This window comes from Schistocerca nitens, chromosome 6 (assembly GCF_023898315.1).
Source record: "Schistocerca nitens isolate TAMUIC-IGC-003100 chromosome 6, iqSchNite1.1, whole genome shotgun sequence".
In the NCBI taxonomy this organism is placed as follows: domain Eukaryota; kingdom Metazoa; phylum Arthropoda; class Insecta; order Orthoptera; family Acrididae; genus Schistocerca; species Schistocerca nitens.
Genome location: NC_064619.1, coordinates 678,780,648 through 678,796,839, shown reverse-complemented (window position 1 = coordinate 678,796,839; position 16,192 = coordinate 678,780,648). Strand labels below are relative to the sequence as shown.

Sequence of the window (16,192 nt, the reverse complement as noted above, 5' to 3'; positions counted from 1 at the left end):
CCAGAAGTGTATCGTCGCAAGAGGGTGCTATTTTGAAAATTTTTGATTATTTGTACGAATATATTCAATAAATGAGTTTTTTTTATGAATTTGGTTGCATTACTTATGGAACGCACCTTGTATTTTATTAAACGACAAGTACGGAATTCAAATAGTAATAACTTTACATCAGTTATGAATAACATGTGAGTCGCACCAGTCAAGCAATGGATAGAAGAAGAAAGAAAAACTATATTTGTACAGAATCTAGACTCTGGTAGGAAGGTTGGATTAGCAGTATAACTGCATATTAAGGGTACAGAGTTGGAAGTGGTCGAAAACCCAGCAAATGTTTTATTTAGAAAAGCATCTATATGAAGAGATAGTATATCAGTATGATAAGAGTTGCTAGTCCTGTTATGAAATGGTACCCTTTCGTAGTTTTTCATATTTTGCTTACATGTTGTTCCTGACATGATATTTTATTGAGCTACTCTGCTCTGGTCTGCTCACCGTCTGTTTCCATGTTGCTTACAGAACTGACAATTGACGAAGTGGCGGCACAGGCGTTCATCTTCTTCGCAGCTGGCTTCGAAACTTCTTCGTCGACAATAAGTTTCACTCTCTTTGAGTTGGCTCACAATATCAGCCTGCAGAGCAAACTGCAAGAAGAAATAGACTCAGTGCTCAAAGAGGAAGGAGACATCACTTACGAATCGATTGCTAAGATGACATACCTCGATAAAGTTGTGTCAGGTAAGTTCAGCAAACTATTGTTATTGTTGTTGTTGCTTAAATCAGGGCACACTACAGCGCAGTTACGAGCCCTCGAAGCAATAGCTGTAAAACCGTAGACAACCAGAGTCAATGGGAACAACTTCCAGTATGTTGTCGAATCCGATCTCCATACAGGTCCACTATTGCGAGAACAACATAACCATTGCTCCATTTTGTCTGCAGAATGTCGTGTTTATTTCATTCACTTTGCCGTTTCCAGTCCGTACCTAGACACAAACCAATATTACAAACTGTACATCTGTAGGCCGTAGGGAAACACATTACACTTCATGAAAACACTAAATTTTATAACAACTTTGAAAAGTTGATTATACAGGGCGTCTCAGAAGCTGTGGTCAGTATTCAGGGATATGACAGAAAGGATTATTCGAAACAGACAAGTCAAGTAAATAATGGGCTCTATAATGCGTACCTTAAGACCTATGAGTGCTTCTTCATCTTCGATACTGCGAAACAAATCTCTTCTACTGCATGCTCTTTGCTTTCCATATTTTGGGAGGTGGAAGCATGGGCCAAAACAAGAAAATAGGACATCAAGTAAACACTGCAAAAACGAATTTTTCTGACCAGACATATTCCAGACATGTTCAGTGGGCAACTTGTCAGGAGGGTGTACTGTCAAATAAACCAGTGCTCAGTTTCGATCTTCGAAGGAGTCCCTACCATAACTCGCCGGCCATTACACTTTGCTTCGTGGGGCTGCATGAAGAAGAGGCATCTCGGATTCTATAGCATACGTGATGTGCTGGTTGTCTTGCGAAGGAGAAGTAGCAGTCGGGATTAGAGGCTGCGTTCAGTGCCTCCATACGCATTGCCCAAACAGTTTCCTTCCGCTGCGTTCCTCATCTTCCCAAAGCCATTTCACCTAGGCTGATTCATTGTTGATTAGTCTATTATTTTGTCCCTACTAGCTCATTTCGAGCTTCTGGTTGTTTTCTAGTGATGCATGTCACTTTATGCATCCGACCACCAGCTTAATAACGTGTCGGTCCGCTTGAAGCACACTGCATGTGGCTCTGCGGTACAGGACCCTGGACCCCCAAGTCCGCCACCATGCGCGCCAAGTGGGAACGGCTCTGACTCCGAACACTACAAGATGCGCACACATCCTGTCTCTCAGAAAACTTCAACATTTCTAGTTGAACCGTACAGCCTGCTATTCCTTCCCGTCAAACAGGACATGCCTGGCAATAGCAAAGTATGAACACTCCTACGGTCAATGGCGACCGTTCTTCATGCACAATAACGTCGCGAAGAAAAACTCTCTGCGGTAAAATACCAATGACTCTTCGATTCGCCCTTCTTCTTCCCAAAAGCTGCTCTTTTTGACACGCGTCTGTGACATCAAAAACATTTTTTTCCAATCGCGCGTTTTCGGCCAGCAACTAGCCTCGCATCAGAGGTCCTCTGAAAGTAAAAGTAGTGTCCGATGGTAAGCTTTTATATTTTCTGCAAGCAGTGCTCCATTAGGGAACCGTAAGATTGTTGTCTTCTGAAAGCACTCATCCGAACACGAGAAATCGCCGGCGTCCCACTGACAGAGGGCCTTCTTTGGCCTCAGCTCGGCCACAGGGCACTCCTCAGTTTAAATGCACAGTAGCTGACCCTCCCCCCCCCCCCCCACACACTCCCCTGTGGGGAGCCCGATATCGTAATTTTCATGGAGTCAACACTAGAGGCACGTGCCGGAGGACTGCTGTTTTTCGTTATGTCAGTCACTTCCTTGCCTGTTTCTAATTCACCATGCTTTCTGTTTCCTTGCGCTCGTTGAAGGCATACAGAAAAACAAGGAAGACCAGCACCATGTGAAATGTATTTGATATAAAGTTATTGAAATGTCATTACATACAGCTACTGTAATCCAATTGACTTAAATGAAACGTTAATATCGTATTCTGCTCCATCATTATCCCCTAATTAGTGTGATACTCTCATATTAAATGAAAAGAGGTTTTTCAAAAAGATGGAGTTTTCCAACAGAACACCACATTCATTAGAAGACAAACTACGATTTAGAGCCGAAACATTATGATAAAATAGATTCCATCCTTTGCGTATTACAGTCTTTATCATGCATAATGTGTACACAAAAGTTGCCATGGTGTGGAACGGAACAGCTTCTGCTTTCCAATTTCGTGTACGAATAACCTTTGTTGGATTGGATTTGGCTATTTTTCTAGTGTCGTTCGTACTTGAATTGTATACAGTAATGATAAGTATTTATCCAAGCAACGTAAAGAAATTACCCCAAAATAATTGTTCATTGCCTATTAAAAAGAAGCCTTAGTGGTCTCCAATGAATGGCTTTGCAATATGATCAATCACCATTAAATATTGATAAGGTCAAAATGCACTTGCTTAATAGCTTGTTTGTCCGTCTTTGGAACGAAATGCATCACTGATTCTGCGTACCAGGGATCCGACAGTTTGTTGGTAAGTTTGTGGATGTCGACGCATAAATCAGACACTTCGTGTAAATAATGTGCCGCTGATTTGCGTACCCGGTTATGGCACCCGATAGCGACCCACGTGGGTTCCACAGGATTTAAACCAGGCGAATTTGGCCGCCGAAACATCAAGGGGAGCTCATCAAACCACAGTAACACGGTTCTGGCTCTGAGACACGGACAATTATACTGCTGAAAGACGACATCGCCGTCGGGGAAGACATGAAGCATGAAGGGCTGCAGGCGGTTAGCAGCTGTCAGCGTGTCTTGGATTACTCCACAGGTCCCATGCAAGCGCAGGGGAATGTCTTCCATCGCGTAATACTGCCCCACCAACCTGCGCCCGTTGTGCGCTGCACGTTTCGAGTCGCCGTTCACCTCGATGATGGCGTTTGGGGAGACAACTAGCGACCTACTGTCGCAGAAATGTGATTCACCTGAAGATCCGACACTGTTCCATTGATCGATGGTCGAATTCCGATGGTCCTGTGTCCACTGCAATCGTAACTGACGATTTCGTTGGGTCAACATATGAAAACGTAGGCGTGGTCTGCTGCGAAGCTCCTTGTTCAACAATGTACGATGAACGGCGTGCTCTGAAACACTTGTGCGTGCACCAGGATTGTGCTCTTTCGGCAGAGATCGCACACAGCGCCATATATCCTACTTTACAGAGCTGACGAGCATCCGAACCCCTCGTTCTGTGAGGAGTCGTGGACTTCCAACGACTTAGCGCCTAGTGGCAGCTTCACTGCCCTTCTGTCTCTTTGCATAGGTGGTGGTTACGACAGTAGCACGTGAACATTCGACCAGCTTCGACGTCTTCGAGATGCTCGTTCACAGGCTCTCCGTAATAATAATCTGCCCTTTGTAAAAGTCGCTTACGTCATTTGATTTCCCCATTTGCAGCCCATAGCTTTGCGACGACGAACCCCTGTCCATGTCTGCTATGCTTACGTTCCTTTTTTTTTTTTTTTAATATAGTGTGTGGTGTGGACTGAAGAGATCATCCTTGATGACTTATTCTTCTAGGATGGGATGTAAGGATAAAAGGAAAACACTTTATTTATTACACATTCAGTTAGGCTTGGGCACGCAATGGGTCCTTTAGCCTGCTGTCTTTGGTGATGTCTATCTCCTGTGGAGGGTGAAATGTGTCAAGGCTGTTATGTATGACTGCTTCCTCGTGTTATGACAGATTGCCTATGGGAGGTGAAACGTTATTGACTTCGGTACTCGATACTTGTGCCATCTTGCACGGTTTACCGTTCCTACCGATTCTAATTGTCGAACTTCGCTCCTAAGGGCATCGATCTTGTCAAAAACTCGTAGAGCCTTGTCTTGGACCTTCTCTTGTATAGTGGTCTCGTGGAGTGCGGTGCGGATGTCGACGTTTCTTGTCCACCATGGAGCTCCTGTGATCCAGCGATAGCAAATGTTTTGCAGCGCTTGGAGTTTGTTGTAGTAGGAGACGCACGTAGTTCCCCACGACGTGGAGCCATACAACATTGTGGGTTCCACTGTTGCCTTATACAATTGGAGTTTAGTCTTAGGGTTGAGATCCTTACTCTTCAGGAACGGAATCAATGACCTGGCCATCTTCTGGGCCGCCGTCTTCTTGTCGTCAGTATGCTGCGTAAAGAGTAATTTTTTGTCAAGGTAGACACCGAGATACTTCACTCCCGGCGACCATGGGATAAATTGGTCAGCTATTTGGAGTCTGTCGTTCAGAACTGGTTTCCTCCGTGTGAACAGAACGGCTGCCGTCCTCGTCGGGTTGATCGTTATCTTATTTTGCAGCGCCCAGCGTTCCATTACAGTAAGTTGCCGTTGCATCCTAGCGATTAGCTGGTCCAAGTGTCGTCCAGTTGTCAGAAAAGCCGTATCGTCCGCATAAAAACTCGCCGTAACAAGGGGGACTGTTGGGATGTCATTTATATATAAGTTGAAAAGCAGAGGCGAATGACAGAGCCCTGCGGAATTCCTGCGGAGATCAGTTTCATTTCGGATTTTTTGTCGTCGACTCGGACATACAGTTTCCTGTCCTGCAGAAAGCTGTCTATGAGTCTAATGTAACAATCCGCAATAGGGGTAGTGCGATGCAGTTTGACGATAAGGTTGGGCCGCCACACCTTATCGTAAGCTTTTTCGATGTCAAGGAAGACACCAATCGTGAAGTGCTGCTTGTTGTATCCTTCTTGTATCCGTTCGGTGATCCGTAAAAGTTGAAGTTTGGCAGATAACTTGTCCTTGAAACCGAATTGTTCGGGTCGTATAACATCATGCGCTGTATACTGTGCTTACGTACGTTTGTTACCATGCCACCTGCTCGCAACGCAACTAGGTGTCGCGGCAGGCAGTTATAATGTTTCAGCTATCAGTGTACTTGTCACATATGCCAATGGAGAGAAGAAACAGCTGTTAGTAATAAGTGAAGACGTCATTAAAATTATCCGCCACTGTGCGAACACAATTCTAATGCTATTTTTTATTGCTTCCTGGTTGGGCTCGTATACGTTAGAGCACGGGCCGTGCTGTTTTCTTTATGGCACTGATTGGTGAATTTCACGTATTTTGTTACCATGTTTGTCAGCTGTAATTCTTAGACGAGTAAGTTAAGTGACGTTTCATTCTCTTCCAGAAACACTGAGAAAGTACCCCCCGCTGGCCTTCTTGAACCGGGAATGCAATAAGGACTACCAGGTGCCGGGCAGCGATCTCGTCCTGGAGAAGGGCTCGACCGTGCTGGTGTCGACGCTGGGACTGCACCGGGACCCCGAATACTTCCCGGACCCCGAGCGCTTCGACCCCGAGAGGTTCACCGAGGAGGCGAAAGCCCGCAGGCACCCCTATGTCTACCTGCCGTTCGGAGAGGGGCCGCGCATCTGCATAGGTGAGTCCCACGCATGCTTTGCCACTGTACTCTGTTCAGGTGTACGCTTCTTCACTGACACATTGACCTCCACAGCTCTTGTATTTTCCCTCCAGATCCTAGTGTAACATGGACTACGTCAGTCCCTTCTCACAACAGAATGGTAACAATAACCACTGAAGGGCCAAAGAAACTGGTGTAGGCATGCGTATTCAAATACGGAGATACGTATACAGGCAGAATACGGCGCTCCGGTCGGCAACGCCTAAATACAGTATGTCATCAAAAGTATCCGGACACCCCCCAAAAACATACGTTTTCTATATTAGGTGCATTGTGCTGCCACCTGCTGGCGGGTACTCCGTATCAGCAACCTCAGTAGTCATTAGACATCGTGAGAGAGCAGAATGGGACGCTCCGTGGAACTCACGGACTTCGAACGTGGTCACATGACTGGGTATCACTCGTGCCATACGTCTGTACGCGAGTTTTCCACGCCCCTAAACATCCGCATGTCCACTGCTTCCGATGTGACGGTGAAGTGGAAACGTGAAGGGACAAGTACAGCACAAAAGCATACAGGCTGACCTCGTCTGTTGACTGACAGAGACCGTCGACAGTTAAAGAGGGTCGTAATGTGTAAGAGGCAGACATCTATCCAGACCATCACACAGGAATTCCAAATTGCATCAGTATCCACTGCAGGTACTATGACAGTTAGGCGGGAGGTGAGAAAACTTGCATTTTATGGTCGTGCGGCTACTCAGAAGCCACACATGACGCCGATAAAAACCTAACGACGTCCCGCTTGCTGTAAGGAGCGTAAACATCGGACGATTGAACAGTGGAAAAACGTTGTGTGCACTGACGAATCATGGTACACAATATGGTGATCCGATGGCACGATGTGGGTTGGACGAATGCGCGGTGAACGTCATCTGCCAGCGTTTGTAGTGCCAACAGTAAAATTCGGAGGCGGTGGTGTGTGATGTGGTCCTGTTTTTCATGGAAGGGGCTTGCACCCTTTGTTGTTTTGCATGGCACTAACACATCGCAGGCCTACGTTGATGTTTTAAGTACCTTCTTGCTTCCCACTGTTGAACAATTCGGCGATAGCGACTGCAACTTTCAGCACGATTCAGCGATGGGACGCAGTATCTCCGAGGTAGCGATGAATTGCGGATTTTCCCGTACGACCATTCCACGAGTGTACCGTGAATATCAGGAATTCTGTAAAACATCAAATCCCCGGCATCGGCGCGGTCGGAAAAAGCTCCTGCAAGAACGGGACCAACGACGACTGAAGAGAATCGTTCAACGTGAAAGAAGTGCAGCCCTTCCGCAAATTCCAGCAGATTTCAATGCTGGGACATCAACAAGTGTTAGCGTGCGAACCATTCAACGAAACAGCATTGATGTGGGCTTTCAGAGCAGACGGCCCACTCATGTACTCTTGATGACTGCACGACACAAAGCTTTACGCCTTGCCTGGGCACGTCAACACCAACATTGCACTATTGATGGCTGGAAACATGTTGCCTGATCGGACGAGTCTCGTTTCAAATTGTATCGAGCAGATGGGCGTGTACAGGTATGGAGACGACTCATGAATCCATAGGCCCTGCATGTCAGCAGGAGACTGTTCGAGCTGGTGGAGGCTCTGTGATGGAGTGGGGAGTGTACATTGGAGTGATATGAGACCCCTGACACGTCTAGACACGACTTTGTCTGGTGACACGTACGTAAGCATCCTGTCTGATCACCTGCATCCATTCATGTCCATTGTGCATTCCGACGGACCTGGGCAATTCCAGCAGGACAATGCGACACCCCACACTTCCAGAATTGCTACATAGTGGCTCCAGGAACACTCTTGTGCGTTTAAACACTTCCGCTGGCCATCAAACTCCCCAGACATTAACATTATTGGGCATATCTGTGATGCCTTGCAATGAACTGTTCAGAAGAGATCTCCATCCGCTTGTACTCTTACGGATTTATGGACAGCCCTGCAGGATTCATAATGTCAGTTTTCTCCAGCACTACTTCAGACATTAGTTGAGTCCATGCCACGTCGTGTTGCGGCACTTCTGCGTGATTGCGGGGGCGCTACACGATATTAGGCAGGTGTACCAGTTTCTTTGGCTCTTCAGTATAAATCACTCAAACGCAGACACAAGTTAATCATGAATTATGTTTCTTTTTCTATGTATGAAATGTATCCGTTAACACTTATAAGGAACATAAACACATTAAAAATTGGAATACACAGTACTGATGTTGCAAAATATTTATTTTATATTGCGCTGTGAACCGGTTTTCAGCTTTCCAGAGGATTAGCAGAATACTGAAGACTGAACAGGCAGTTCACACAACATCAGGGACAGCCTCTATCTGCGCAAAGCTTGTTATTTCGAAAGATCTGTAACCATTTCACAACATTTCTTTACGAAAAACACAAATTACAATGCTTCAATGTTATAAAGGGCATGAAGAAAGAAATATTCTGTAATGACGCACTGAATGTTCTAGAAACTGAAGATATAAGTGTAAATTCCTAAACCTGCTGACTGACTGACGTATACATCTTGTACCAAGCTAGTTGTTCAGATATTTCTTCAGGTGTCTCAACTATACAAAAAATGGTCAACTGTCATTAAGGATACTCAAACAGAAACGAAGAAGGTATGAGCAAATATAATTTACATTACACTCAAAGATTAAAAAAGTAAGAATATAAGGCTAAAAGAATACACAAAGTGAGCAAGTGAGTGCCGATGCGGACTACAATGTTATGTGGAGAAAACTACTGATAAAAATTATGAACAAGCGAAGAGAGAAAGTGGTGGGGGGAGGGGGAGGTGAGGAAGGAGTCAGCGCAGTGTGTGGAGTGGGGAATAACTACACTGTTTACAAAAAATATATTATCTGATCGTGAGGAAAATGTTAAGTGGAAGCTTCAACTTCAGCAGTGGTGAATAGCGAAACTGTATTTGATCATGCAGGATTAAGTCATGATTCTATGTCTGGTGTTCGTTGATAGCTAGAGTTTTAAAATACGCCAGTCTTCCGCCTTTATTTGCTCCAAGGGCAATATAACATTTAATATCATAAAAATGGCATTGTTTCATAGCATGCTCAGCAAATCTCTACCTCATTTCATGTTAAGTCAGGCTAGTGTTATAATCATACCTTGCTGACCCACATATAACTGGCACACAACCTGCAGAAAATCCTATAAGTCCCACTACGTTGTAACGGTGAAATTTTATCTCTGCTATTGAACGGAATGTGAACAACAGCATTCTGAACACAAAAAGTTGGTACGTGAGTATATTTTCACAGTCTAAAATATTCAGTACATCATTGCAAATTATTTCTTGATTTGTACACGTATAAAATTGAAGAACTGTAATTTGAATTTGTTGTATAGATGTATGGTAGTAGAACAGTTGCAAGTCTTCGGAAATAGCAAGCTTTGTCCACATAAGAATTTTCTCTGATGTTTTATGGACTGTCTGCTCAGTCTCAAGTTTTCTGATCATGGTTTAGAAAACCAGATGTCGGTTCACAACGAAATACAAAAGAAGTATTGAGGAACATTATATTCCGTATTTCAGTTTTTAAAGATTTTTAAGGTTTTTTTAAGTCATTATTCTTCATTTAGACTGTTTTGACGCTGTGTTCCACCATTTACAGTCTTGCGCTAGCATTTTTTTTTCTCTACTTAGCTATTACATCCAGCACAATGTATAACCTCTCGTCTTGACTTACCCCCACAATTTTTCCTCTGCACTGCTATTTCAAGTGCCAACTTAACTGTTTCTGTAGGCTATAACATATGTTCCTTCATCTGGTAAATGTCTACCATAGACTTCTATTCCCGACTATGCCTCCTAGTACTTAATTTAGTGTTTGGTGGGTCCACACAATTTTTCAGTGTATTTGATAGCATCACATTTCAGATACTTTCTGTTTATTCTTCTCTGGACTTCAGATACTCAGCATTTTACTTTGACAAAATACTGTGCACCTCTTCCTCAGTTCTACGTGAATATCTGATATCAGTAAAAGCTCTTCTATTGACGAAAGTGTTTTTCAGCTGTGCTGACGCACACTTATAAACAGAGATTTAAAATCGAGTAGTATAAGATGGGTGGGGAAAGAGGGAGGAGAGATCCTGTGGGGCTATATTAACTGCATGGCGTCCATTTTGGAAGCCGCCATATTGGATGAGATTCGTAATTAAACGGACAAGGTATCATGTGATATACTCGGTGGTTATAATTATGTGCAGCTACTGACGCAGGTGTACTGTGAGCTGTAATTATCGTACGGCACCGAAACTTGCTAGATTTTCTGATGTGTTAACTATTATTTTCCAGCGTGAATTGGTTAATTCACGCTGGAAAATAATAGTTCCAGGTTTGGCCACCAGGCGGAAATCTAGCGCAGTGAGTAAAGGAAAGGCGTATAGAAATGTTTCCGTATTAATGGATTAGGAACGGGACGTGGGCAGAAAAGGTCAAACAAGTGAGAAAGTCATAATGTTGATTTTATTATTAACCGTTAACATAATTTGTTCAGAATGAATATTGTAAAACGACGTGATCAGCAGTTGCTCGCAGCAATTTCGATAAAATCTGAGCATATATCCCCAGAGCCAAAAGTCACGTCGATTCAGATCAGGTGATCTTACAGGCCATCCATCTGGAAAACCTCTGGAGATAAGACGTTCGTGGAACTCGATCTAGTATGGGTGCCAGTGTAAAATCGTAAAACTTTCCATACTGTTGGCTGTGGGATGGACAGTTCTCGTGACACTGCACAGCCACCGCCCTCTACCCAGGGCTCTCGTTGGATGGTCAGTTACAGCAACAGCAACCTTGTAGATAACTTCCTCCGGGGTAGGACGTCTTCCTCTTCCAGGTAACGCACCAGGCCCACCCGAGTATTCGAATTTCATTATCATCTTCTGTAAACAATTTAATGACATCGGGTCTCTTCTCAGACGTTTCAGTTGGGGATACTATCTCAATGCAGCGCTGTGATTACTGACGTTCACACAACACAGTTTCACTGACAGTGCAGCGTCTCTCTCCTCAATAGCCATACTGTTCACCCACTTTGGGTCTTGTCAAATGACAGTGTGGACGTCATACCGCCATACAAACGATGTACAGCGCCAGATTTGCACCTGCTGGTCACAACTAGAAGTAATTTGTTTTCCGGCGTAACGCAGCAGTAACGCATTACCGTATCTACAAAATTTCGCTGCCATATGACAATTGCAGACCACACTGGACCTCCGTGAGTAGCTCCACTTTAATAATAATTATCGCCATCCATTTGTAAACAGATAGGGAATTACAAGAGAAAAATAGCGGTGCTATTATTTTAGCAAAACTTTACTTATTATCGTGTTGCGTAGCGGTATGTACAGAGCGATGCAGATGGTAATTTTAAGGGGCTACACGATATGCTCGCAATTGCAATCACACCTCTCAATGTGATTATAGCTTGCCGCACACAGTGAGATTTGATCAGTAACTGCTCTGTATCATAACTTTACTTGCTATCGTGTTGCGTAGCGGTAGGTACAGAGCGATGCAGATGGTAATTTTAAGGGGCTACACGATATACTCACAATTGCAATCACACCTCTCAATGTGATCATAGCTCGTCGCACGTACAGAGCGATGCAGATAGTAATTTTAAGGGGCTACACGATATACTCACAATTGCAATCACACCTCTCAATGTGATCATAGCTCGTCGCACGCAGTGAGATATCATCCATAACTGCTCTATATCATCCGTAGCCATTTTAAATCATCCAGCTCATAGTCTGCCTGCGAGAGACCAGTTTTCACGGAATTTTCAGAGGGGTTCCACATCAACACTTGAGTGTAATAGGTGGTCTGTTGGGTGGCGTTTAAATCCTCCGCTATCACATTGTTGTTCCCCCATCTTGATATCGTCACGGTCTCAATGTGTTCGGGTTGTGGTTACGCCATCAGCTTTCACATAAAATTCAATCATAATTCGAGAATGAACAAATCTATGCTCAAATGAAAGACGTAACCATTTTTTGTCTTGTAATTCTCAAACTGTTATGTGCAACCCTTTGCATCTGAAAATTGCGGGCTGTATCTAAGATGGAGGCTCTCAAAATGACCGCCATATTGGTAACGCAGCCTCACAGATTTACCCTCTCTCCCATTTCACATTACTTGCTTTAAATCTTTGTTTATCCGCCCGTTTTCTTTTTAAAAGTATGATAGTCACCTATCGACCACCCTATGCTTAAATCTTCCTCAGATCTTCATTTGCCTCACAGAGGCACGTGTAGAACAGACGTCCAACACATGAACAGTTACACCAACTTTGCGATGCGAACCATGAGTTTAGCCAAGCACGAACTACACGTTCAGCAAAAAGTTCTTTCCCTACACAACGGCAGACTGGAGTGCCCACTCCAGTTCCAGCTCCAGCGTTTCTGGCGCGGCAAGTAGCGATCTGATTGGCTCGCTCGTCTGTAAACCTAAGGTATACTTCTCGTACACTTCAAAGACAATCCATAGCGAACCAAATCGTTCGCTGTTGATGCTGGATACAGAATAGCATCTTTTCCAGTGAGACTGCAACGACTAGTATGCGAAGTAATTGAAATGTTGATGTAGTAGACATAAATATAAAAGCTGTGAAGTAACAGCCAACTTTCAAGTTCAACGTACCATCGAGAATGCGGTTATGAGAGACCAACGAATGCTGCATGGTGGCTATAATTTAAGTGCTGGTACTCACGGAGCTCCAGTGCAGCCTGCAATTATCGTACGCCAGCGGAACATGGCACATATACTAATGCATTAATGCGGAACTGATTTACACTGTAAAAAAATTAGTTCCAACTGTGGCCACCAGGTGTAAATCTGGCGCTATGCACTATTTGTATGACGATATGACATCCACGCTGTTATTTAGCAAGCCATGTCATGAGTCAACAATATGGCTCTCGAGGAGAGAAACTGTGCCTTGTTAATGAAAATATTTTATGTAAACGGCAGCAGTTACAGGGCTTCAATGAGAGAGTATCGCCAACTGAAAGGCCTGAAGAGAGGCCTGATATCATTAAATGGTTTGAAGACGATGTTAATGAAATCTGTGAAATCTGAAAACAATGCAGAGCTTGGTATGGCACCAGTAAAATGATGGTGATATTTGGTTTGTGGGGCACTCAACAGCGCGGTTATCATCGCCTGTACAAACTCCCAATCTTTTCATAGTCCCGTCACGTCACTTTTCCTGAATGATCATGAACTGATGAGGACAACACAAACACTCAGTCCTCGGGCAGAGAAGATCACCAACCCGGCCAGTAATCGAACCCGTGACCCCGTGGTCCAGACGCAGCAACGCTAGCCACTAGAGCACGAGTTGTGGACACCAGTAAAATGAAGGCGACCCATCGGGGTGGGAATTATTGACGAGGTTTCCGTTGCTGTAACTGACCGTACATCACGTGCACTTGGTAGTGCTACTGCCCGTGCAGTGGCGCGAGAATTGTCCATCCCACGATCAACAGTACGCAAAGTTTTGCAGTCAGTTTTGCAGTGATACCCGTAGAAGATTCAGACGATGCAGCAAGTGAAACATTATGATCCGCAGCAACGTTCTCAATTTGCTCTTTGGTTTCTGGCACAGATCGAAGATGTTGCCATGTGGTCGGACAATATTTTGTGGAGTAATGAGACACATTGTACGCTTCAGGGTGCATTGGATATACAGAAATGCCTAATATGGAGTGCTGTTAAACAGTGTGTTGGGCACGAAGAGCCGCTGCACTCACCGTATGTGACTTTTCGGTGTCAATCCACAAGCACCTTAATTCTCTGCTCGGTTTTCTTTGAAGAGAACAACCCAGAGGGCCTGCCAGATGTTCCACGACGTCTACATGATATCGAGATGTCATTCTACAGTTTGCGATTCACGCTTTGCAAGAGCGCAACTGTGCTAAAACCACTGTTTTCACGCCAGATGGGGAAATACCTCACGCTTCAGCCAGAGAAAGATCTGCTTAACGCAGCCTTCCACGAACGTATTATCTCCAGAGACTTTCCAGATTCATGGACTATACGATCACCCGATCTGAACCCATGCGGTTTTTCAAAAATGGTTCAAATGGCTCTGAGCACTATGGGACTCAACTGCTGAGGTCATTAGTCCCCTAGAACTTAGAACTAGTTAAACCTAGCTAACCTAAGGACATCACAAACATCCATGCCCGAGGCAGGATTTGAACCTGCGACCGTAGCGGTCTTGCGGTTCCAGACTGCAGCGCCTTTAACCGCACGGCCACTTCGGCCGGCATGCGGTTTTTGCTTTGGAAATATCTCACAGAACTTGTTTACCAGAACCATGTTCGATCTCTACCTGATCTGTTGGCCAGCATACAGGAACAATGGATAACATCCCACCGGAAACGCTGCGAGCAACTGTTGATCACTCCCGTTGCAGCATCTCGTCCACATATTAGCTGCTCATACTGAACAAATTGCGTAAGCGGCGGATAGTAAATAAAATCAATATCATGGTTTGCCCATGTCCCGTTCCTAATCCATTACATGTAGAAACATTTCTGTACGTCTTTTTTGCAGTCACAGTGCAAGAGTTGCACATCGTGGCCAAAATTGGAACTAATTTTTTTCCCAGCGCAAATCGGTTGAGCATTAACACATTAGAAAATCGACCAAGTTTCGCTGCCATACGATAGTTACAGCGCACACTCGACCACCCGATATACAGTTTAATCGTCAGCACCTGTTGCTGTTAGGAGTGTCAATATCTCTCATCAGGTCTCGTTTGTGGTTTTTCTACTTTCTTTCTATATCACACCCTTGATATTCAGCTTACATTATTTCATTCCCCATCGCCAAAGTACATTCTAATACTTGCAAACCACGTGTACGAAAACCTGCGGTTTTTGTTGTTGATGCTTTCGTTGTGTACCATGTTTCCAGTTCCATTGTAAACCGTGGCATTTGACGTACATATGTTGTAATATAATGTTCTACCATATTATATTGATATTGCAGTTGTAATAGGACGTTTGCCGAGGCACTACCTCTAAGTTTCACCTCTGTACCTTTGTGTTTCAGGTATGAGGCTGGGGCTGCTGCAGACCAAAGTCGGACTGGTGTACATCCTGTCAAAGTACAGCTTGCGGACTGTAGAGCACACACCATCGAAGTTGGATTTCCACACAAGGTCTTTCCTACTCCTATCGAAAAGCGGTATTCACCTCCGCCTCAAAAAGAGGGAATAAAACAAAATTCCTGACAAATAAAACTTTTAAAATTCTAGAATTGCAGTTATGACCCTTCTTCTTCCTTAAAACAAACCTGCATCCATTTTGCGACTGGTCTTGTTGCATTCTAACGTACATTGTAATACATCTAATTATTTTCGAAGATAATAACGAGTAACGAAAACGTGCAGTCACTTAGAACGTTGGTACTGAACATATGGCCTGATGGGAAGATGTTCACAATTTCAGTGAGACATGTTTCAAACATTTATTTCATGCAACTAAACTGCGTATTTCAATGTGTACATCTGCACTGCTCAAAAGAATTAGAGGACCATGATTTTAGGTGTTGCGTACTCCAGAGAAATACGAGGGCTATTCCGAAAGTAAGGTCCGATCGGTCACGAAATGGAAACGACTATGAAAATCCGATAAAGCTTTGCACAGATGTGTTGGGTAGTGTCTCTAGTATAACCCCAGTTAGCATCACGTCGCTCTTCTCATTTCTGAGCTCGCAGTGAGTGCGTAAAGATGTCTAGAAAATAGTGTCTGCCGCCAAGTACGGGGGCCTGGTGAGAAATTTCCCCTGAAGCTATGCAGCTAACATTACATAACTGTCGTGCTGTTTCGTCTTCAAGACAATTCTCAGCCGCATTCTGCAGGGGCAATGAAGATGCTCCTGCATCGTTTTCAAATGGAAATGTGAGATTACCCACAATACAGCCCGTAATTGTCTCCCTCTGAGTTTCAGCTCAGGTCACATGAACCGCTGGTTATGAAGACAACATT

General features: G+C 44.2%; 1 protein-coding gene across 1 annotated transcript in view; it reads left to right on the top strand.

The window, feature by feature from the left end:
* LOC126262483 (cytochrome P450 6k1-like) overlaps positions 1-15,461 on the top strand; it is an 84,868-nt gene extending 69,407 nt beyond the window's left edge. The window contains exons 6-8 of the mRNA XM_049959146.1: positions 517-735; positions 5,866-6,117; positions 15,255-15,461. Of these exons, the coding sequence (XP_049815103.1) occupies positions 517-735; positions 5,866-6,117; positions 15,255-15,421 (638 nt within the window). The 3' untranslated portion in view covers positions 15,422-15,461. The remainder of the gene's footprint in view (positions 1-516; positions 736-5,865; positions 6,118-15,254) is intronic.
* The last annotated feature ends 731 nt before the right edge of the window (positions 15,462-16,192 follow it).